Genomic DNA, 24935 nt, shown 5'->3' on the forward strand with positions numbered 1-24935 from the left:
GTAGGGAATTTAGTGATTGTGTGTGTGTGTGTGTGTGTGTAAAATATAAATGGGTATTTGTTAACTTTATTTATGCTATAATACATGTTTATAGGCTTGAGAGTGAAGACTGTCTCATTCATTGTACTTGTATCCCCAGCACTTGGCACATAATAGGTGATTGCTGATCCACTGATCAGAGTTTATCTCCCAGTGAGTACGAATGAGCTCTGTTTCCAGCAGGTGTTTAATAAATGTTTGCTGAATAAATGAACTACAGGGAACAGGCAAAGGGAGCCCCGGTGCTCACCAGGACACCCACTCAGTCCCAGAGCAGACCTTTAACCCCACCATGTGCCCAGCAGTATCCACTGGTCATGACTCCCCAGGCCCTCCCAGTTCATATCTTGCCCAGACTCTGAGCATCAGACATGACCTTCATCTTCATTTCTTAAACAAAGAATGTGTTTATTGCCTGTGTTCCCACATCACCATTTCACATTATTTCCAGGTCCTTCTCCCAGGCCCCAAGGGCTGATGAGATGACTCCCAGGAAAGCCCCCTAACTAAGGCTGACCTGGCCCAGCCCACCAAGGCCACTGTGCAGTGTTCAAAAAGGAAGTCAGCTGATCCAGTCTGAAAAAAGGGCTTTGCCAGGTGCGGTGGGGTAGGGTGGGGAAGGTGAAGGGGCCCAGGAGAGTCAGTCCCTGGGCTGTGATGGGACTCTGACAGAGAGGGTTGGAGCTGCTGGCTTCCACCTTTAGAAATACAAAGTAGCTTCTTTTGTATGGAGTCTTTCTTTTTGCATTAAGTTAAAACCAGACTCTGGTCCCTTACTGGTTTAAGGAGGCTTTAGGCTGAAGGGGAGACTGGAGCTCACCTGGAAGGGGTCCCCCCGTGCTTCTGTGGAAAAAGGCATAAGTGGAGGAGAAAGAAAGGAAGCTGCCTTTCTTGCCCCTCCCCCTCCCAGAAGAATATTATTTTTCAGCATCTTTTGTGAGGAGGTGAGGAAACCACCAGCCAACCTCATAAGCAGGAAGAAGGAAGCTCACCGTTGACAGGAAACCCTCTAGTGGCCCTGTTTTCCTCCTCCTCCCCCCAGACCTTCATCTCCAGGGCCCAGGCCCAAACCAAAGGGGGTGAAGGAGAGATGGAGAGATGGGCGAGGTCTGGTCCAGGGCAAGGGTGTGGATGGGAGGGGATGAGAAGCATTCCTACTTCACAATTCCCCAACCCCATACACACCCCTATTGAGAAGCCTTCGGCTCTCTCCAGTCTTCTCTGCTCAGGAGATGAGACACTCAAATACACAGAACCATACGACATCAGTGCTGGGGGGGGGAGACCTTAGGCAACCAGTCCTGGCCCCCTCATCTGACAGATAGAGAAACTGAGGCCCAGAGATGGGAAGAGACTTGCCCGAGGCCACAGGGTAGGTCAAAGAGAGAGCTCAGACAGGAACAAAACTCCCCCAGCATGACAAAAATCAGAGAACATGAGGGGGTAATGATAAGGAAAAGGGGGAGGATAAGGGAGGGGAGTGGAGGAGGTTGGGAGGGGACCTTGGTCTCAATACCCTTCCTCTTCTCGGTAATAGTGGTACTCAGGTGGCTCCACAGAGCTAGGGCTGTCACCTGGGCCCACCCCTGGCCCATCTCCAGTAGGACCTTGGGGACAGTATTTGGGATCATAGATCTGTCGCCCCAGCCCAAACACCTGCCCACTTTGGTTGGCACCCTGGGTATAACCCATCTGCAGAGACATGGAAGTGTTGTCACACTTGTCTGTGCCCATCTTCGTGTCGTAGATGTGCCGCCTGGTGCCTGGGGCTGTCATGCCAACCTGGAAGGAGGACGGGGAAAGGAATTCAGGCTCTGCCATCCTGGGACTCCCCCAGGTCCTTATCTATCCAGTCCCTCTCCAGCCCAGCCCCCAGCCAGCACACTCCATCTGTGGGGAGTGCTGAGTCAGGCGGGATGCCGGAGGCCCAGGTCCTGGTCCTAACTCCATCATTGACTCACTGTGGCTCCTCCTGATCCAGCTCCTTCCTACCTTTCCAGGCTTTACTTCACTTTCCAGCTATATCCAGTAATACCGGCCTCCCTGCAGCTCCTCGCACAGGACATACCCACTCCTCTCTCCATGCACTTGTACAGGCTGTGCCCCCTGCCTGGTGTGCTTTCTCTCCTCTCCCTTCGGGCTCTTCATTCTCCTGGCTTCTTTCAAGATTCACCTCAAGTCTTATCTTCTGTAGGGAGCCTTTCTCTGACCCATCTTTTTGGCCCCCGTCTTTACCCCCACCCCCACTAGTACCTCTCCCACTGAGACTGCCTTCTACCTGATCTTCTAATATCTTGAACATACAATTATTTACATAACTCCTCCATTAGAACGTAAGCACTCTGAGGGGAGGGACTTTTTTTTTGGCCTTTCTTTGTATCCCAGTCACTTAGCACAGTATAAGCAATTAATAAATGCTTATTGACTGACTGGTTTATTAACTGAGGTCCCTCCCCCATCTGACCCTTTGTGTTCCAAGGCTCCCCTCTCCTTCCCCCTGACGCAGCTCTGATATTCTGTGTTCGCGCATTGGAAATTCTGGGTTCTAAGGCCCTTCCTTAGGTGGTGCAGTAGCTGGGGCACTAGGCTTGCAGGGAGGAAGACCCCAGTTCCAATCCTGCCTTTGACACTAACTGCGTGACCCTGGGTAAGTCATTGAACCTTCTCAGTTTCCTCATCTGTGAGATTAGTATAATGCTAGTACTTACCTCACAGATTGTTGTGAGGATCAAATGAGATGATATATGTCATAAATATTAACGATTAGCTAAATTATTAATTATCATTAATTAGCTAAATAAATACTAGCTATTACTATTCCTGCTGTAACATCCTATGTTCTAGGTTTTACAGACTCTCCTAGTGTGAAAATGCTATGTTCTAAGACCTATTCCAGTTCTGATATTCTATATTTTGTGTTCTAAGGTCTCTCACAGCCCTGACATCCTGGGTTCTAAGGGTCCTCTCAGTCCTGACATCCTGGGTTCTAAGGGCCCTCCCAGCTCTGACATCCTGGGTTCTAAGTCCTCCAAGCCCTGACACCATTTATTCCAAGGATATTCGCAGCTCTGACATTCTAGGGGTTGATAATAAGCTGATACGAATATAGAACTTCATGAGTTATTGCTTTCATTATCTCATTGGCACTTCCAAACAATGCCCTGTGAGGTCAGCAGTGGTGCAAGTTATTAGCATGCCCATTTTCCAGATGTGAGAGTTAAGGCCCAGGTGAGACAGTGACAGAGGCGGGGCTCACCCTCAGACCTCGTGGCCGTGGGCTTCAGTTCTGCCTGTCTGAGTGAGCCCCTGCATGCTTTGCTCAGTGACCTGTTTGGGGTGGAGCGAACCCTACCTCCCATGTCGGGAAACAGGAGCTGGAGGGAGTGGCTGGCATCAGAGAAGCAGCTCTAACCAGCCCGGCAGGCTTAAAGAACTCGACTTTATTCCCACCCTCACCTTCATCCTTTCTTAAAGGGACAGGAGCCATTTGGGGAGCCTGGGGCTCCAGTGCTGGCTCCCCTGTCATGAATTCAGACCCAAGGCCAGAATGCTCCAATGGAGGAGAAGAATTCTTTTGGTCACAGAATGTCAGGGCTGGAAGAGACTCTCTAGTCTGACCCCTTTATTGTACAGATGAGAAAACTGAGGCACAGAGAGGGGGAGGGGCTTGCTGAAAGCCCCATAGTAAGTAAATAAAGGGTAGAACTAGGACCTCTGACTTTAAATCCAACTCTTGCTACGATCTCATGGCCATCTCCAAGACCAGCATCCACCTTCATTTACAACCCAAGTTGTAAGTGAGTCAAAGTCACAGTTGAGACCCCAAAGTCAGGGTTCTTTGCACTCCACAGTGTTTCTTCTAAAGTCCAGAGAGCCTATCCTAGAACCTGGGGCTTCCAGCTACCAGTGCCCTCACCACTGTACAGCCCTACCTATAGTGGTCCTCTCTCTCATTTCAGAGCCCTAGATGTTCCCACTCACCTGACTGGCACACTTGTTGGTCCCCATCTGCAGGCTGATAGTTGAGTGGTCCATAGGGGCCAGAATCTGGTTCTTAGGGTCATACAGGTGTCTCCGGGTACCATAAGCTGTCATGCCTGACTGGCTGGCACATTTATTGGTGCCCATCTGTGATCAGAAGGAAGTAGGATCATTGGGGTCCATCATCTGCTGCCCGGAAACTAAGGTTCAGGCTCTTGGCTGAGGCCCTGAGAGCTTGAATCCCACACAAGAGCCCTGCTTAACCCCTGTGCCTTCTATGGGTTTCCTATTTGGGTAGAATTCCCAGGAGAGGCAAGGTATCTGACTCTCAGATGTGGTCTGGCCAGAGCAAAATGGGGAAGTCATCCAGGTATGTCTCCTGAGCAGCACGTTCAGCATCCCCCTGTGCATCCTCTCCTGTCCTCTCCTTCCCTCTTCTCTTCTCCCCTCCCCCCTTCTCTCTTCTCCTTTCCCCTCCCCTCCTCCTACTCCTCCTCCTCCTCCTCCTCTCTCTCTCTCTCTCTGTCTCTCTCTCTCTCTCTGTCTCTCTCTTTCTCTCTCTCTCTCCCTCTTTCTTTCCCCCTCCCTCTCTCTCACACACACACTCACTCAACAATGTCATTGTACTTTCCACTGAAAATCTCCCAACCTAATCTCCCCCTGGGTACCAACTAACCTCACCCTAGGGAGCTCCCCACTTCACGTTCCCCCAGAATACTTCCCCCTTTTCCCCTTGGGATATTACTCCCATCTCTCCCTGTGAAGCATCCTCTTTACTCTTCTGAATATTTCCCAGCTTCACTTCCCCTTTCTCTATCCTTTGTACTCTCATCCTCAGGACTCCCAGGAACCATACTTCCTTACCTCCTGTTACTGGGAAGGAACATTTCTGATAAACTCCTTCCCTTCACATATTATTTCTCTCAAAGGGAAATTTGAATTTTCAGGGGGCAATCCTGAACTCAAAGAAATCTGAATTCGTGGAATTTCAGGTGCTTGTGGGTGAGATGTGGAAGTGGGAGTGGGGGAGAAGGGTGGCTTTCTTTGGACCCTTCAAATCCACCAAGGCTCCTAAGGATTACAGATCAGACTGAAGTTTACAAGACCAAGGAGTGAGGAAGGAAACAGGGCCTTTGGGCTATCTACAGATTGGTGATGTCTCTGTTCAGGACAAGCAGAGCTGAGCAACCAGGCCCAATGCAGTCTGGATCCCCGGGCCCATGTCCCCAAGACTTGCTCCCTCCAAGATTGAGAGAGGGCGTGCCAGATTGGGGAGACTTGGACAACATTCCCCAAGCCCTTCTCTCAGGCCTAGGAGCCCCACCCCAGTGAGAGGCATCCAGAGTGAAGGTGCTTCAGGCTAGCCCTGTCTCATACCTGGAGGCCAATAACACATTGCCCAGCCTTCAACTTGGCATCATCAAAGTTTCGCTCTTGCTTCTCCGAGTACTTGACCCCAATGTCCACGCCACTCTGGAGCCCTTTTGTCTTGGCCTGTCCAGGAGGAACAGAGATGAAGAAGAGGGATTAGGAAAAGGTGATTAGGAGAAATGGAGCCCCTGAAAACTCATAACAATCCTGCTCTGCCACCTCCATCTCCTGTTCTCAGCTCAATAAAAGTAGGAAGGGGACCAAGTGTTGGGAGCCTCCTCTTCCTCCTTCAACATTCTACCTTCTAATCCTAGAACACAGCATGGTAGAGCTAGGAAAGGCTTTGGAACACAGAATATTAGAGGTGAAAGAACTTTAGGGCATGCAATATCAACATCAAGATGGATCTTAGAACATGGGGCGCTGAATGTCAGAGCTGGAAGGACCTCGGTGTAGAGCATCACACTTGGGAGGGCCTTGAGAAGATAGAATGTCTATGTATCTTTTATCAGATTGTGTGCTGTCTTGGGGAGGGGGAAGGGAAGGGAAGGAGAGAGAAAAATTTGGAACTCAAAATCTTATAAAAATGAATGTTAAAAACTATCTTTACATGTAATTGGAAAAAATAAAATACTATTTACTAAATATATATACACTATATATTATATATGTTTATATAGATAGATTATATTATATATGTATAGGTACAGTAAATATACATATATTCTATCTATCCATCTAACATCAGATAACGGAAGGAACCTTAGAACACAAGATACAGAATGTCAGAGCTGGGAGGGCCCATAGATGTTCTATGTTCTAAGACCCCTCTCAGTTCCGACATTCTGTATTCTGTGTTCTAAGGCTCCTTCAAGATCTCTATTCTAAGGGTCCTTAGAATGTCGGAGTTAAGTGGACCCTTAGAACAGAGCTAGGAGGGACCTTAGAAAAGAGAAATGTTGGAGGTGGGAGAGGACTTAAAACACAGAACACAGAATTCTAGCGTTGGAACGTTCCTGAAAGATTCTTTCACTTTATTTTTCTTACTTTTTGGCAACATGGCTAACATAGAAATATATTTTGCATGACTTCCCATGTATAATGGGTCTCATATTGCTTGCCTTCTCAATGGGTGGAAGAGGCGCTGGAAGGAGGGAGAGAATTTGGAGCTCAAAATTTTAAAAATGAATCGAGACATTTTTTTAAGACCACCTAATTCAATGACGTCGATTTCCTTCAACTTAATTCAATTCAATAAAATTATACCTTCTGTGTGTCCTAGGGACAGTAAGGGAGAAACTGGCATTATTATATATTATATTATACAGCATTATATATTACATATTATAACGCCCTGTCCTAGGTGCTGAGAGAGAAACTGACATTAGAACAAGACAAAGTCTGAGACTCCAAAGCATTTACAATCCAATTGGGAAGATAGGATGAAAGTAGAGTATCCGTAGATAGTAAGTAATTAAATTATTGAGACCCAGAGGGATGAAATAAATTATCCAAGGTCACACAGCAAGTTGGTGGCAGATACGGACCCACAGCCAACAGTTTTCCCCAGTTCTGGACTTTTTGTCACTTGTCCTCTTTCCTTTCCAGCCTTCCAGGGTCCCCATTTTCTTGAGCAGGGAACAAAGACAGAACCCATTCAGACCCAGATGTGTGCTTCCCTGGAGGGGTGTCTTACCTTGCCAGCCAGGGCCAGAAGTGACACTTGCACCTGGGTCATATTCCCACTTTCAAAGAGGTCATTGGCTTCAAAGAGATCCACAGGATTCATGCCATAGTTGACCATGGCCTTGATGAAATTGGAGAGATTCTCCAGCTGATCAGGAAGGGGAAGAGGCAGAAGATAAGAAACAGAACTGATAAGAGTTCCGGGGCATCCCCTCTGAGCGTTTGGGCCTGCCCCTTCCCCTCTCCAATTCTCTGCCCTTCTGCAGTGGCACACTAGGTGCTAAGGTAGGGGCCTGGCAGACCCTTCATTGGAGTGGGGGAGGGGAGTGTCAGGACCAGTGACTGGGTTACTAGACCCTCTCTTCCCCCGGGTGTGCCCCAGGACCATCTCACCTGATGCCAGTTCTGTTGTGAGCGATTAATCTTGGGCACGGAGCCAGGCTGCAGTTTGTTCATGAGACTGGAGGGATAGTACCGGGGAGGGGCAAAAGGGAAGGAGGAATAGTGATGGTATTAGTGCCTATCTCAAGAGGCACTAACATTATCTAAGGTCCCTCCCAGCTCTGACATCCTGTGCTCTAAGGTTCCTCCCAGCTCTGACATTCTGTGTTCTAAGGTCCCTCCCAGCTCTGACATCCTGTGTTCTAAGGGCCCTCCCAGCTCTGACATCTTTTGTTTCAAGGTCCCTCCTAACTCTGACATTCTGTGTACTAAGGGCCCTCCTATCTGTGACAGTTTGTGTTCTAACAGCCCTCCCAGCTCTGACGTTTTCTCTTCTCTGCTCCAAAGTTCCTTCCAGCTCTGAGGTTTCTATAATTCTGATGTTGTTCTAGGTCTGATGGGTCTAAAAATTCTAGGTCAGAAGCAGACAAGAGCTCGAGTTGCAGACCCCTCTCCAAGGCACCCTATCACCTGGGATAGGATGGGGATCCTCCCCAAATCCCTCCCATGCCCCAGCCCCAGTGCGCTTACTCACGTGCATAGGATGACACCATCTTTGAGTCCCTTCTGAAAGTCTGGTCCAATGCTGAGTTCTGTGAGACCCTCGATCCAGCCCCTCAGCTCACCTTCCATCTGGGGGTCATACTTGGACTGGAGCTAAGGAGAAAAGCCCAGGCCATACTGTTAGGACTATACCTGGCCCCAGAGCATGGGGAAAATTAGGCTGGGAGCTTGAGATTCCCTGGCCCACCCTTGGCAGGAGGCTCAGGTGAGTCCCAACCATTTAGGGTCTCAATTTCCCCGTTTGTAAAATGAAGGGGTTGGATTCCATGACCTATGAAGTCCTATAAGGGACTATAAGAACTATAAGGTTCTACATTCTATGTTCCTATTAACACCAAGTCATTCCTGCTCTGGCTCCAAATATCTCCACCAGACTAGTAATGACCTTGATTAATGGAAAGAGTACTGAATTTAGAGTCGAAGGATCCAGGTTCAAATTCTGTCTCTGTCACATACTTCCCCCCCTTCCTCGCCCTCATCACCCAGAACAATGTACTAAAAGTCTCCTATGTAAAATGAGAGGTCCAGATTAGAGGATTTCTAATACTAAATCTTTCCGTTGAATTCAACAAACATTTATTAAGTGCCTACTGTGTGCCAGGCACTGTGCTAAACTCATGTTCCACTGGGCCCAAACAACATAAGAGGCATAAGTGGAAAGGAGGCTGGATCCGGAGGGCCCCAGCTTTACCACTTACTACCTGGTCACTTTGGACAAGCTCCTTAATCTCCCTGGGTCCACATTTCCTCAAACTTCAAATGAGGGGTCTGAGGTCTGCTCCTGCTTTAAATTTATGATCTTATATAAGGACGCAGATTAGTCCAATGCAGCTCCCCCCTTCAGCCCTCGTTGGCCAGTTGTCTCATTACAGAAGAGAAACCGGGAGAAGGAGAAAGGGAAGAGGGCTTCCCAAAGGAGGCGGCCCCTGAGTCGAGGCTTGCCTGGAGACAAGGACTCAAAGATGGGCAGGTGGGGAGAGAGAGCACGTTCCCCTTGATATGGGGGACAAACTGGTGCTAATGCATGGAGGCCAGAAGTGCAGAGTTTGGGGGTGTCGTTAGTAGTTCAATTGGGCTGCAATATAGAGACGTGGAAGGGCAGTAGTACGGAATAAGTCAAAAAGGGAGACAGCAGCCAGGTCCTAGAGGGCTGTAAATCCCAGGCTGGGGGTCTGTAGTTTCTTCCAGAGGTAACCATAGGGAGCCATTGAAAGTTTTTGAGTAGGGGAGTTAACGTGGCTTAGGAAGATCATTTTGGCATCTGTAGAGAGGGTGGATTATTAACAGGAAAGGCTGAAAAGAGGAAGACCAGTTGGGAAGCTTTTCTGGTACCCTTGAGGACAGATGGTCAAACTCCAAGTGAGGGTGATGGTTGTGTGGGTGGGACACAGGGAGAGATGGAAGGGAGAGATGTTGCGCAGGTGGAGTCAAGGTCAGAGCTTTTATTTGTTTTCCAGTTTGCTTGGAGAAAGAGCAGGCTGCCTGATCACCTGGGGTCAGGAGATGTGGGGCAAACAGCAGTTCTGCCATTATTCTCTGAGTGATGTGGGCCAAGTCACTTCCCCCCTGGGCCTCAACTTCCTCATCAGTGCAATGCGGGTGGGGGTGGGGCGGATGAGATGACCCCGAAGTTCCCCTCTGGCTCTGCATCTCGTGACCTCAGAGCAACGAATACTCATAACGATTCTTTGGACGCCTGCACTTCTCAGCTCTTTACAAAGTCCTTTCAGACTTGGTGACCACTTCTGTATATGTTCTTTCTCTCTCATTCAACCACTCAGGACAGGACTGTGGAGAGGGCAAGGATGGGATTATGCTGCCCATTTTAAGAATGAGAAAATCAAGGCTCAGAGGAGCAAATGGGGGGAAGCGATTTGATCAAGGCCACAAAGCTGATTAGTAGTAGAAGAGAAAGAGGGAGAGGCAGCTGAGTGGGAAGAGCATCAGAGTCTAGACCCACGGACTCGCAAAGCTGGAAGGGACCTCCCAGCTCTTACTAGTACACCCAAAGAGTAAAACATAGTCAGCCACTTACTCAATCTCTATGGTTGAGGCACTGTACTAAGTGCTGAGGATACAAAGAAAGGGGGGGAAAAGGTGAGTTTTTGTTTTTGTATGTCCAGTGCCTAGTAAAGTGCCCAGTGTGGAGCCACAGCTTGGAAAAAAAAAAAAGCTTGTTGAATCGAATGAAACAGAAACTTTCTTTATAACATCCTGCACAAGTGATCATTCAGTACCTACTTGAATACCCCCAACAACAGGAAACTCTCTACCTTGAGAGGCATTCCATTCCGACACTGTTAGGAAAACTTTCCTTCCTAAGAGTCAAAATCTGCCTGTCTGAAACTCCCACCCACTTCTCAAGATGGATTTCTGGAGTGCTGAGTCCAAGCAGAATAATGATCCTCCACCTGTCCAGCCTGGAGCTAGATCGGGCTTTCGATCCCTACTACCTGTGGGATGCTGGGTAATTTAACCTCTCTGGCCTTGGGTTTCAAGCCCTGTAGGCCTTGCTATGCTGACACCAGTCATGGTGTTGGGTGCTGCATTGGCCTGGGGACCCCTTCCGAGTGTGGGGTGTGCCGCACGGCTGCCCTAGTGCCTCCCAACTGGAGACAAGGGAACGGGATCCAATAATTGCCAGCCCTAGGTAGAGACTTGTACCTGAGTCTCCAGACTCTCACTCCTCCCACATATTCCAACACACCATGGGGAAGCCTTGGCTGGCCCATGGGCAAAGCAATCCACTCCGGAGATTACATGAGTGCACAGGGACGTGCCTGGCCGTGGGGAGAAAGCAGCTTCTGAGACTGGAGGGTGGGGGTAGGGGCCCTGAAGGAGCAGGGGAGGAGGCAGTGCCCCCGAAATGGGCCCCACTTCCTGATCCCCACACAAAAAACGCTAAGAAAGCTAGACTTAGGCCTGAAGCTGCCTCAAGCCCAGCGATACAAAAGCCATCTAGGTTCCAGGATCTACCTGATACCCCCAGGTCTGTGAAGCTCAGATGGCACAGAGGGAGGGGGCCTAGGTACACAGATGCCACTAACCCTGGGGCGGCGGGAAGCATGGCAGAGGCATGACAGGGTAGAGAAAAGAATAATGGACTTGGAATCTTTTGAATCCTGCCATCGGTAAAATGGGAACCACAGCAACAGCTCTGTGAGGACCAAATGAGATAATTATAAAGCCCTTAGAATATTGCCTAGTATACAGTAGGTGCTATATAAATGTTAGCGATTATTTATCACCTGCACAACCTTGAGCAAGTGATCTAAGTCTTCCAAGCCTTCGTTTCCTCACCTGAAAAAGTTATCAGTTGGACCAGGAGACTTTTGAATTCCCTCCTCTAAGGCTAGCATGGTATCTGAGGTAATATTGGATCAGATATATCTTCCCGATGATAGGCCCAGCACTCTATTCACCTGCATCTACAAAGGCAATACAAGCTGGGTCAAGAGTCCTGGACTGGAGCCCTGGCTCAGCAACTAACTCAGTGTGATTCAAGAAGAGCTTCTTCTCTCTGGGCCTCAGCAATGTCTCCCTCTGTAAAATGGAGAGATTGGCCTAGACAATATCTTAGTTCCATTTCCAGTTCAGCGTCTCTCCTTGGTCTCACCGGGAATAGGTATTTCTCAATTGCTCAGCTATAAAATCAAGGGGGTTGGATTAGGAGGCCTCTAAGATCTCTTTTCAGCTCAGAGGTGGAATTCAAACCCAGGTCACCTCTCACTCTGAGTTCAATAACCTTTCCATTAAATCATATTGACTCCCTTTTCTCCTCTGATAGTGCTCCTCTCCAGTGCAGACCCTTACCACCCCATACCTGGATCACTGCAATAGGCTTTGGGCACTTTGGCCTGCCTCAAGTCTCTCCCCACTGCATCCATCCTCCATTCAGAAACCAAAGTGACTTCCTAAAGGTTGGACCAGCTCACCCCACTACTCAATAAAATCCAGTAGTTCCCAATCACCTTCAGAATCAAATACAAAATTGAATACACACCTCACACCTATCAGATTGGCTAATATGATAGAAAAGGAAAATGATAAATGTTGGAGAAGATGTGGGAAAATTGGGACACTAATGCATCATTGGTGTAGTTGTGAACTGATTCAACCATTCTGGAGAACAATTTGTAACTATGCCCAAGAGGCTATAAAAGTGTGCATACCCTTTGACCCAGCAATACCACCTCTAGGTCTGTGAACCAAAGGGGTCATAAAAATGGGAAAAGGACCCACATGTACAAAAATACTTATATCAGCTCTTTTGGTGGTGGCAAAGAATTAGAAATTGAGGGGATGTCACATCAGTTGGGGAATGACTGAACAAGTTGTGGTATAGGAATGTAATGGAATATTATTGTGCTATAAGAAATGACGAGCAGGCAGATTTCAGAAAAACGTGGAAAGACTTGCATGAACTGATGCTGAGTGAAGTGAGCAGAACCAGGAGAACACTGTACACAGTAACAGCAGTATTGTGCGATGATCAACTTTGATAGACTTATCTCTTCTCAGCAATGCAAAGATCCAAGACAATTGCAAAAGACTCATTATGGAAAGTGCTCTCCACATCTAGAGAAAGAACTGTGGAGTCTGAATGTGGATCGAAGCAGACTATTTGTTTTGTTTTGTTTTTTCTTTCTCATGATTTTCCCCTTTTGCTCTGATTCTTCTTTCACAACATGACAAATGGGGAAATATGTTTAACATGATTGCACATGTATAACCTCCATCAGATTGCTTGAGCTGTCTTGGGGAAGGGGAATGAGGAAGAAGGGAGAAAAATTTGGAACTCAAAATTTTATTAAAAAATGTGTTGAAAAATATCTTTGGAAAAAATAAAATACTATTTACAAAAAAAGAAGACTCAAACACAAAATCTGGTGTTTAAAGCCCTTGATCACCTAACTCCCCTGTCCCTCCCCCCATTTTCTAGTCTTCTTACACCTTACATCCTTCTATACACTCTTCAATCAAGTGACACTGGCCTCCTGGCTGTTCTTCAAACAAGACCCTCCATCTGGGCTCTGGGCATTTTCACTGGTTCTCGCCTGTGCCTGGAATTTTCTCCCTCTTCATCTCGGCTTCCTGGCTTCCTTCAAGTCCCAACTAAAACCCTACCTTCTACAGGAAGCCTTTTCCCAATCCCTCTTAATTTGAGTGCCTTCCCTCTACAAAGTATTTCCTGTTTTATCCTGTCTGTAGCTTGTTTGTATATTATTATTTACATGCTATCTTCCCCCATTAGATTGTGAGCTCCTTGAGGGCAGGGACTGTCTTTTGCCTTTTTTTGTATACCCAGCACTAAGGTGGTAAAGTGGGCCTGGAATCAAGAAGACTGGAGTTCAAATCCAACCTCAGACACGCAGCAGCTGTGTGACCCTGGGCAAGTCACTTAACCCTGCTTGCCTCAGTTTCCTCATCTGTAAAATGAGCTGGAAAAGTGGCAAACCACTTCAGTATCTCTGCCAAGAAAACCCCAAACGGGGTAACAACTGAACAACATATAGTACGTGCTTAATAAATGTTTATTGACCAAACCGACCAACTGATTACTGGACCTACCTTCTTCCTCCCCAGTCTGACCCCTTCCTACCTTTCCAGTCTTCTCACACTTTACTCCCCTCTAAGTACTTTATTATTCAGCTACATAATCCTCAAGATTATGTGCAAGATACAATCCATTTCCTGACTCCATGCATTTATAATGGCTAGCCTCTATCCCTAGAATGCTTTCCCTTCTCCCCACCAATGCCTAAGGTCCTGGACTGCTCAAATCAAACCCTCCACAGGGATGCCTCCCTCTAGTATCTTCCCTCAGGGATTGTCCTCCATTTACACGGCATATATTTTGTACCAATATAACTATTTGCATTTTGTCTCTCCCATTAGACAGTAAGCTCCTTGAGGGCAGGGACTATATATTTTGCCCTTCCTTGTATCCCAGAGCTGAGTACAGCGCCTGCAGGTAGTAACCACTTAATGAGTGCTAGCTTAATGAAGGCTAGCTGAGTCACTGGCTGACTGACTTCTCCCCATCCTGGGCTTGCAGTAGGCCCAGCATTCTCTGGACAACCCCACAGAAGTAAGACTGGATCCTGCCCCACTCTAGACATGCAAAAGTGGGTTGTGATCCCTTAGAGGGAGGTAGTAGACAGAGCTGGAGAATAATTTCTACTCCCATCTCCCCAAAGGAATCAGGAAAGGGGAGAGGTTGAGGGAGGGCTCAAGATTTGCTCTAGGGTGTTGGAGAAGGTGGGGGCAGGGAGGGCTTGGACAATAGACAGCTGGAGTGGCCAGCTCTGGCCACGGCACCAGACACAACATCCCTTCCTCCTCTCCAAACCACAGACCCCACTCCAACATTCTGAGACATTCTCCCCTTGGGCCCCTTCCCCCTCCTCATGGGTTTGTCCCTTCGTGTCATAGGATTGCACACCTGGGAGGGACTTCAGAAGACATCTATTGAATTAGCCCCTTCCACAACTTGCCCAACAAGTGGTCATCCAGCCTTTGCTTGAAGACCCCCAAAGGAAGAGAAACCCAGACTGGCAGTTTGGAAACTGGACCAGGCCCAATCTCCTCTGGGCTCCTAGCTATTCCTATACCCGACACCTCCCCTCCCCCCCACTCCCGAAGCCCCAGTCTGGCTCCTTGGGATCCATTTCTCCACCTCCCCCCCTCCCTCCCCACATCGCCTCTAGGATCCTCAGGCTTTCTCCCTGGGATCAGACCCGCCCACAGATTCTTTTGTCACCACAAAATGCCAAGAATGCGCCGGCTATTTTCTTTGTAAATGAAGAGCAGCTGTTCCCAGAGGTTTAAACTCTATTGCCAGTAGTCTGACAGGCCCCCTCAAAGCCATTCAGGAGGGGCTGGCTGGGCCTAACCAAGTGGGCAGGGACACCAGAGTCCAGGGCCACTCCCAGGCCAAGTAGTCCTGAAACCAGCCTCAGTGGGCTCCCTATCACCAAGCAAGGAAAGTTGAAGGATAAGAGAAGTTGGGGCTGGAAGAGGTCTTACAGTCTTCATCGAGTCCTGCCTGCTCTTTTATACAGAGGAACCAGACGCTCAGAGAGGTCAATCAATTTGCTTAGGGTTGCACAGCCAGTCAGGGACAGAGTTGGGATTTGAACCCAAAGGCTTCTACTTCCAAGCTGGGGAAGTCCCCTTGAGAAGCTGAAAGTCTCTCTCTGTTGGAGGGCTAAGAGTGAGACTCTTCCTGGGCCATTAAGTAGGAGTTCTGAACAGGTCAAGGCAGGCCCCCTCTCCTCACTCCCCCACACCCTGTACAGACCATAGAGAGCATCCTCTGGAGAAAAGATGATGCAGTAGGAAGGATTCTCCAATTAACTGTTGGCCAGAGAGTACCCCTAGTCCACCACCCAAATCCTCTACTATACCACACTTCAAATACCTCAGCCTGGTATTTGAGGCACTCCACACCTTTTGTGACACTGTGCCTTTGACTCCCTCTCCCCCTCTATTTCTGCCCCACCCCCTGATTCCTGTCCTTCAAGGTCTCCCTCAGCAGCTTTCTCTGTTCCCCCTCATCTGGAAAGAACCTCTTCCTCCTCACCCCCCTCATACAAGACCATGTTTATCTTTCTCCCTATCCTAAGGTACCTATCCCCTCCCACCTCATGTAGTGATAACATGTCTCAGTCTGCTCTCATCCCACCCCCCATCTTAGATGGGGAGCTTCCCCCCAAAGGCAAGAAGCCGTGTCTTATTAAGTCTGTTGTCTCCATAGTGCCAAGCACAGGGCTAGGCGCACTTGGCCTGGTGTCATCTTTGGCTCCAAGGAGGGTGTGGGAGCAGTTCAGCTGGTTTTAAGCAGGTTGTTTTGCTGCATCTTAAGAACTCATGTCTCCGCCATAGCTTGGATCATCTTTAGCATCATTTTCTAGAAGATTCCGTACATTTGGGAGCAGAGCTAAGCCTTCGACTTCTGTTCTGACTGAAAATACTCTCCAGAGGCTAACAAAATATAAGGGAAAACTAGATTCCTAAAATGTCCAAGTTGGAAGGGATCTTAGAACATAGAATATCTGTGGTGGAAAGGACCTTAGAACATTAAAAAGTTAGTTTTGGAATGGATCTTAGAACCAAAAATTAGAACCACCTAACAATGGAGTCACCTCAGTAGAAAGTGAGCTCCCTATCCCTGGAAGATTCCAAGCAGAAGTTGTCAGGAATGTTGTAGGGTGGGGGTGGGGGGTTGTTCAGTTAGGTGTTAGACTAGGTGCCCTTCCAGATTTGTGATTTTCAGGATTCTAAGCTTTAGTGGATGTTGTTGAAAAAGTGATGACTTGGGGAGGGGGGTGGAGGGTGAGGGAGAGGAAGAGTTTCTAGCTTACACCAACAAAAACCAAGGGTCTTTCTGTCCCAGCCTGGGAACACTGAATAAGTCACTCTCCCCATTGGGTCCTGGCCAGTGTCCCCAGATTGCCCACTTGTTCAGATTAGCTTGTACTGTGATTACGGAGGTTCCCCATACAGAGTCTTCTGTCTTCCCACCTCCAGGAGTGGCTCTGAGTCATGCAAGAAAGCCCAAGAGGTTGACACAGAACCCTGAGACAAATGAGGTTGGCATCAGAAAGTCCATTCAAAGAGAACTCAGGAAGACCCCTGCCTGATGCCTTCTGTTTCCCCATCTGCAGAATGGGCATTATAATGTAGCTTCTGGGGTCAGAGGGTGGGGGGAACTGTGTAGAGATTGGAAGAAAGGAGGCATCAGAGAATCACAGATTCCTTTGGTGTCCAAGTCAGAAGAGATCTTAGAACACAGAATGTCGGGGGTGGAAAGGATCTAAGCACATAGAATGTCAGAGCTAAGAGAGAATTTAGAACATTGGGAGTGACTTTATAAAACTGAATGCCAGAGCTGGAAGGGACCTTAGAACATAAAATGTCAAAGCTGGAAGAGAACTTAGAACATCAGATGTCAGGGCTAGGAGGAACCTTAGAACTGAAAGAGCTGAACCGGACATTCTCTTAAGAGAACAACATTTTTATTTCACAGAAGAGCAAATTAAGATCCAGAGGTGAAGAGTGATTTGCTCAGGCCTAATCTACCCTCCCACCCAAGTCCCTGGCTTTATATTCTTCCTGGATTCCAGAGGCTAAGAAAGGTCTGCTTGGCACCTCTTCCCCCTTCCCCAACATTAGTCACACTCTTCGGAATGGGAAGAAATAGCCCAGTGAAATTAGACTGTTTCTATGGTGCCTGAGAGTGGGACCATGTTCAGCCTGGTCCTAGATGTTTCCTGTGGACAGCCAGCAGGGGTAGGCATGTCCAAGCAGGCTGTTGGGGCTCCCCCAACCTTTGGGCTGGCATGCGGGGCCTTGCAGGGCTCTGCCAACAACTATGTTGCCACATTCTGTGGTGCCACTTGAGATGCCCATTCCTGACTCAACCTTAGCCATGGAGGTGGGGTGTGATGCAATCCCAGAGTGCACCACCACCATGCCTCTCCCCAGTTCCCAAATAGCTCAACATGTAGACCTGTGTCCATTCATGTGGCTTACAGAGTGGGGTTTGAGACACCAAGATCCTGGGGCTCTTGCACACTTGGAGCGTGGAAATCAAAAGATCACCCCTTTCTGTTCCCCCCCAAAGGATACCCACAAGAAGCCATCAACTAGGAATCAGGAGGGCTAGGTTCTAATCTCACCTTTTTCTAGGTTCTAATCTCACCTTTTTCATCAGGTGTTTAGGTGCAAGTCCTAGCCTCAGTTTCCTAACCTGTAAAATGAGGGCAGTTGGAATGGATGATTTCTAAGGTCTCTCCTAGTTCTAAACTTCTATATTCTAGGATTCCCAGCTCTGAAATTTTATAACCTCCTCCCTTCTGGAGGTCTAGGATTGTGGAATTTGAGGTTTGGGAATTATAGAGCCCAAACCGAGGCCCAGAAAGGGGAGGTTAGGATAGGAGGGAAAGGCACAGTGAGAAGCTCTGGGTAAGTTTAGAGTCTGAGACGCCCTCCAAGTCTCCACCCCATCCCACCCCTGTCCCTTTAAACTTCAGGGAGGAGATGGGGAAGGAGCAGGAGGCTTCTGTTTAAGAAGCGGTGGCTAACTCCACCCACCCCCACTTCCTCTTTTTGAATCCCTTCTTCTCCTCCCCTCCCCCCTTAAGGTGGCCAGCAGGTGCTGGCTTTGGCTAAGGGGAATTCCTCCTCACACACCCCCTAACCCCACCCCCACAAATACAAACACACACCCTTCTACAGAGCTGAGCCAAACGGAAATTATTGTAGGGTGGCTCCAGGAGGGCAGGGTGCGGCACCAGCCACCAAGCATCTCATCCCTAGGAATCCGATGAAAACCTTCCCCCCCAGATCCTGTATCCACGTACGTCTTCCTCTCCCCGCCCCCCCCAATCCATTCTCTAGCCTCGGGATAGGATCCCGATAGAATCCCAGAAGGTTGGACCGCAAGGACATCAGAAACCAAGTATTTCGCCCAGCTTTATTCGACTGACTGGAATGCAGAAATCGTGGCCCAAAGGGGAAGGGACTTGCCCACGGTCATACAGCGAGTTAGCCTCCTCTAATTCCTCTTAGAAGACAGAGCTGGGGAAGGACAAATGCTCAAGAGAGGCGCCCCAACTTTAGACGTGGATACATGGGTGAATGAAGAGGATCCTAGAGAAGTTGCAAATCTCTCTCCTAGAAGAGGGAGACTGCGGATCCAAATGGGTCAGATTCTAGAGTCCTGCCCATAACAAGCCAGATCTCCCTCCAGAAGATGCTTGGGGTGAGGAGAGGCTCCTCTGGGAATAGCCAAGAGGAGTGAGAAATTAGCCAGAAAGTCCCCCCGGGTCACTCCGAGATCCGCCACTCCCCAAACCCGGCAGGGAGAGCCAAGCTTCCCCCATCCTCTCCCACAAGCCCTCCTCCTCTTTACTCTGTCCCTGTCTGGGGTCCTGCCCCGCCACTCACCCGGTTCTTGACCTCGGCCGACAGACCGTAGGACGGCCCCTTGTTGAACTGAGTGGAGCTCATGGCGTGGCCGGGTCAGGCTCGAGGGGACTGACTGACAGGCCTGGAGTGGACGGGAGCTGACGGGACGGACTGGATGGGACAGGACAGACGCGATGCCACTCTCTGGACTCTTTCTCGGCTTCGGAGTTTGGGACCCGGCCACGCCCCCGGCCGCGGATTGGCCGCGAGTGGAAATGCCCTTATAAGGGCCGAACTCTTCAAATTCCTGCGGGGTGGGAGCTTCCTGAACCCCCCTACCCGCGCCCCAGCCGCCCCTCTGCCCCCTGCCTCCGGGGCGCCTAGCCCGGACCCCTCCTTTTTCTGTCTTTGTGCAACTCCCGCCCCCAAGCCCCCAACCCCTCCCGATGGAGTGACATCGGAACCAACCTGGCCTTCCAGAGCCCGGGACCCTGGCCAGGGGCACGCCTACGGACGTCAGGACCTACCTACACTCAGGCCGACGGACACGGACACCCTGGACACACACCCAAGAACCATCCGTAGGTACATGTCCACACACCGGCATGGGCAGATGGACACACACACACACATCCAGGCAGAGCATTTAACCCAGGAACACACCTGGATGGTGTGATTGACACATACATACATAGACATATACATCTCTGAATGGGCCCTAACACAGCTGGACGGACTGATGAGGTGCACATTCGATGACAGACACACCAGGATGGAGGCTGGAGTGCACGCACATGAACACACACGCCTAAGTCCAGGTGACACACACATGCACACCTGGAAGAAACCTGGACACAATGGGCTGGATACACAGGCCCAGACTTAAAACCCCCAGCCAGACGGAGAAACTGAACAACACTGCCAAACACCTGGAAAGAAGGAAATGCGCAAGACGTCTGCACAGATAGAAACCTTGGATAACCAGATCAGATACAGATCAGGAGTAGGGGTGGAGTGCGTATGTGGAGAGGCACATGCTCCTACAGCTGTCCTCCCTTGCAGCTGACTTACTGCTGTGTGTTATGCTTTCATTGTTTCAAGTGTGGGAACCTTATCTCCCCAAGTGAACAAAAGCCAGCGCTGTCCCTGCCAGAGCTCAGTGACATATTGACACCTTCTTGTGTCAATTTTTGAATATTCCCGAATACTTTCCATTTGTTGTTGGGTCTCCTTGGACTCTTTGTGACTCCTTTTGGGGTTTTCTTGGCAAAGATGCTGGAGTGGTTTGCCATTTCCTTCTCCAGCTCATTTTTCAGAGGAGGGAACTGAGGTAAACAGGGGGTACGGACTTGCCCAGGATCATCCAGCTAGTAAGTGTCTGAGGCTGGATTTGAACTCAGGTCTTCCTCACTCTAGGCCCAGCACTCTCTTCATTGTGTCACCTAGCTGCCCTACTTCCCATTTACCTTATATCTATCTTATATGCATGTAGTTGTTTGCCTGTTTTCTACATTGTTAGAATATAAGCTCCTTGAAGGCAGGAAACATGGTTTTGCCTTTGTGTCCCTAGCACAGAGCGTGGCATACAGTAAATGCTTAATGAATGCTGGTCGATCTATTGATTAATTGAGGAGTAGCCTGGGACACACTCACAGATAGGGTCCCTCTCAGGTACTGTCTTAGATGTGTATAAATCTATAGTTACAATCAGATATTCATGTGTGTTCACATGTAGCTACACGCAGACACCCTAGAACATGTGCACATTAACACAAACATGGAAGTGCTCAGTCAGCCCTCCAACATACACCATACTGGATACATTCACCAGGCTGGATCCTGAGCCAAGCACACAGCTCTGTCTTTAGGTTCATGCCTCACCTTTGAGATAAGAGTCTTAGGCTGGAAGTACCTTCCCCGGGATTCCACACCCTCTATGTCTCCTGAGGTCAGAGCTTGGCTTTTACTTTCCCCCCACTGACACCACCTAAGAGGCCTGGGATCTAGGCTGCTCTGGGTCTTCCCAGTGCTATGGTCCTTTCTCCCCCTCTCCACCCCCATGCCCTGGGAATCCTTAGCTCAGAATTCCCCCAGCCCCTCCCTGGAGCCAGAGCCCAGACCCAAGACTGGGGAGCCCCAGGGCTTCCTGGCTGCCCCAGTGACTCAGATGCCAGGCCAGTGATGTCAGGACTGAAGAGCTGGCTAGCAGCAGGAAAGAATGTATGAATGAGGTGTGGGGGGAAGGGGGAGGAGAATGGGATGCTCAGGACCCCTCTTACTGTGGAACAAAAGGACCTGCCAGCTATGTTAGCCTCCGACCCAATAGAGAATCCACGAAGTGAAGCCATAATATAGGAGGTTTTGAACTTAGCAGGAGCTGTTTTCCAAAAAGCTATTTGCAAATTGGGTATTTGTGATTTGGAGCACGTTTCCCCAGAGGAACAAGGTTAAAAATAAGGGTTAGTTCCCAGAACAGTTCACAGAAGGCCATTGAGAATTATGAAACATGAAGAATGCAAATGCCCTTAGAAAATACTGGGATGGACCTTCCAAAACAGAATGTCAGGATTGGGAGAGCTCTCAGGTCACAGAATGTCAGAGGTGGGAGGGATCTTAGAATAGAGAATTCAGGCATGCAATGGCCTTTAGAATCTACAATGTCAGAGTCTGGAAGGGCCCTCAGGACACAGGATGTCAGAGCTGGGAAGGCCCTTAGAATCTACAATGTCAGACTCTGGAAGGGCCCTCAGAACACAGGATGTCAGAGGTGGGAGGGCCCTTAGAATCTAGAATGTCAGAGTCTGGGCATGACAAAAATCCCAGTACTGAGAAGGCCTTTAGAGATCATCTAGTAGTTCAACCCAAAGGCAGCTGGGTGGATCAGTGGGTAGAACACTGGGCATGGAATCAGGACTGCATCTTTTTGAGTTCAAATCCGGCCTCAGATGATTACTAGCTGTGTGACCCTGGGCAAGTCACTTAACCCTCTTTGCCTCAGTTTCCTCATCTGCAAAATGAGCTGGAGAAGGAAATAGCAAACCACTCCAGCATCTTTGCTTAAGAAACCCCCAAATGGGGTCACCAAGCGTCTGACATGATTGGACAACAACAAAGTTCAGCCGGACATCATTTTGCACATGGGGAAACTGATACTGAGAGACATAAAATGACTTGCCCAAGGTCACATAAATGGTGAACTTCCAGGGACAGAATTCAAACCCAAGTCCTTTGATTCCAAGTTGAGTATTCTTTCCATGACTCCATCATGCCTCCTATGTCCTCAAAGGAGTTGGTGATTAAATATTTCAGTGTGTCCATAATCTCACTAATTTTGGAAGCATAAAGAAGGAAATGCTAGGCTTCCAGTCTGGAAGGCTTGAGTTCAAATCCTGCTTCTGTCACTGCGTAGCCCTGTTTAAGTCACTTAACCTCTTTTTCCCTCAGTCTCCTCATGTGTAAAAGGGTTTAATAGTACCTTATTACTGCCTGCCATTTATTCTATGCTTCAAATAAGCTGGGTGAATCTTTGCCTTCCTGACTTGTACTTTCCTGCCTCCAAGTCTTTTCCTGTATCCGGAATGGATTACTCCCCACTTTCCTTATCAATCAAATAACAAGCATTTATTTATTAAGTGCCTACTTCGTGCCAGGCACCGTGCCAACGGCTGGGGATACAAAGAAAAGGTAGATGAGTCCCCATCCTCAAGGAAGGCATACATTTATTTTTGAGGGGCACCAGGGAATGGCGAGGGAAGGAAAGGATTCATGTAGAAGATGGTCCTCGGACTGATTCTTGCAAGAGAATAGGGTTTCTAAGAGGCAGAGATGAGGAAGGAATAATTCCAGGCGTGGAGATGGTGCCCACCAAGGTAGGAAAGTGAAAACAGAACCTCACACGAGGGAAATGGAAACAGGCCAGTTTGGTGGGAACACGGAGGAGGTGGGGAATCTGAGTCAAGCCGGGAAGCTCACCGTCCATTCTCAGCTGTGCCAGCCCACAGAGGAATGAATGAGGGAGTGAATGAATGGATGGATAAACGAGCATTTGTTAAATGCTTACCAAGTGTCAAGTACCATGCTACACATTGTGGGGATGGAGAGGAAAAAAAAATCCAAACAGTCTGTGCTCTCCAAGTAGGGTGGTAATTGGGGAAGAAAGCTCAGCTCCAGGGTGAATGGAAAGGCCCAGAATGCCTTAGGTTCCACAGGTCATAGACATGATCATGCCAGGGAGGAGTGCAGGGAATTGAGGCAGGGGAGCTGGGAAGGCCTGCTGCTTCTCTATCTCATCAAAAGGAACCGAGAGCAGTCAAACAGACTGGGAGAAGAGGGAAGGTAATCCTTCCTCCATGGGTGCAGCTTTCCCTCACGCCTAGCCCTCCCAGATGGGATATAGATGTTGTTGTGGTCCAGTTGTTTTCGGTCATGTCTGACTCTTTGTGACCCCACTTGGGGGTTTTCTTGGCAGATATACTGGAGTGATTTGCCATTTCCTTCTCCAGCTCATTTTACAGATGAGGAAACTGAGGCAAGCAAGGTTAAGTGACTTGCCCAGGGTCACACAGCTAGCAAGTGTCTAAGGCTGGATTTGAATTCAGATCTTCCTGATTCTAGGCCGGGTGTTCTATCCACTGTACCACCTAACTCATAGACTTCTCATCCAGCAGCATGCTGTAATCCATGTAATGTATACTACTGAAAGTGTGGTGAAGGGGATGGAGCTAGAGCTAGACAGAGTCTGGAGGACCTGGGTTTGAATCCTGCCATACACACTTTGTGTAACTGTCCATTTCTCAGGGTCTCAGAATCCAGCAATTAAGTGACAGGTAGAACACTGGGCCTGGAACCACGAAGACCTGAGTTCGAAACTGTCTTCAGATACTTACCGGCTGTGTGATCCCAGGCAAGTCCCTTAACCTCTGTCCACCTCAGTTTCTTCCTCTGTAAAGTGGGGATAATAAAAGCAACTGCCTCCCAGGGTTGTCATGAGGATCCAGTGCCTGACGCATAGTAGGTGCTTAATAAATACTTGTTTGTATCTCACACATACCCTTCCATGTCTGTAAAATGAATAGAAAGAATACTTGCAAACTCCTCGCCTCCCAAGCCAGCTGTGTAGAAAGCGCTGTCTAAGCCTCACAGGCGTAAGAGTGGAAATGTGAATGTTTATTTAGCTTCGCACACTTGGTTTTTCAGCTGTTGTGATGCTCACTAGGGAGTTTCTGTCGTTTTCTTTTCTTCGAGGGGGGAAGGCAGGGCAATTGGGGTTAAGTGACTTGCCCAAGGTCACACAGCTAGTAAGTGTCAAGTGTCTGAGGCCAGAGTTGAACTCAGGTCCTCCTGACAGCAGGGCCGGTGCCCTACTCACCGCACAGATGGACTGTCAGTTGCAAATGGGGGCATCTGGAGGACTTCAGATGGATCTCCAGGCAATCCCACTTTAGGGCTCAGCACTGAATGTTCTCTGGGACACTGGCAAAGACCTCTGAGGTTGAGCAAATGGGTCCCTGTTTTCTATCGCTTTTGATATAAATAATTGGAGGACAATTGAACAAAGTCGCGATTGGAGTTACAGCCCTCTTGCTGTTTCTCACATAGGGCACACCATCTCTTGACTTCACATCTTTGTGGAATGATCTCCCTTTTTTGTCTCTTGGAAGCCCAAACTTCAGCTGAAACAATTCCATCTATGCTTACTGGTCCACCCCAGCTGCTAGAGACTTCATCCCCAAGGTTACCCTACATCCGTAGATACTGGAGAGCTAGGGTTGTGTGTTCAATGGAGAGCCTCCAAAAAGCCAGAAGACCTGAGTTCAAGTTGGACTTCTTTTTTTTTATAAGTTTGTTTTATAAGTTAATTTATTTATTTTTAGTTTTCGGCATTCACTTCCATAAGTTTTAATTTTCTCCCCCTCCCTTCCCTCCCTTTCCCTACCCCA

At 48.7% G+C, this 24935-nt stretch overlaps 1 protein-coding gene across 1 annotated transcript; it reads right to left on the bottom strand.

The window, feature by feature from the left end:
• Window positions 1–208: 208 nt before the first annotated feature.
• Window positions 209–19227, bottom strand: CNN2 (calponin 2). The gene is made up of 7 exons (XM_036741885.1): window positions 19036–19227; window positions 8054–8175; window positions 7471–7537; window positions 7088–7225; window positions 5398–5514; window positions 4021–4167; window positions 209–1821 (listed from the first exon to the last, which is right to left on the bottom strand). Exons 1-7 carry the CDS (start codon window positions 19096–19098, stop codon window positions 1549–1551), a joined length of 927 nt encoding a protein of 308 aa, XP_036597780.1. The 5' UTR covers window positions 19099–19227; the 3' UTR covers window positions 209–1548.
• Window positions 19228–24935: the final 5708 nt, after the last annotated feature.

The sequence above is a fragment of the Trichosurus vulpecula genome, chromosome 1, assembly GCF_011100635.1.
Source record: "Trichosurus vulpecula isolate mTriVul1 chromosome 1, mTriVul1.pri, whole genome shotgun sequence".
In the NCBI taxonomy this organism is placed as follows: domain Eukaryota; kingdom Metazoa; phylum Chordata; class Mammalia; order Diprotodontia; family Phalangeridae; genus Trichosurus; species Trichosurus vulpecula.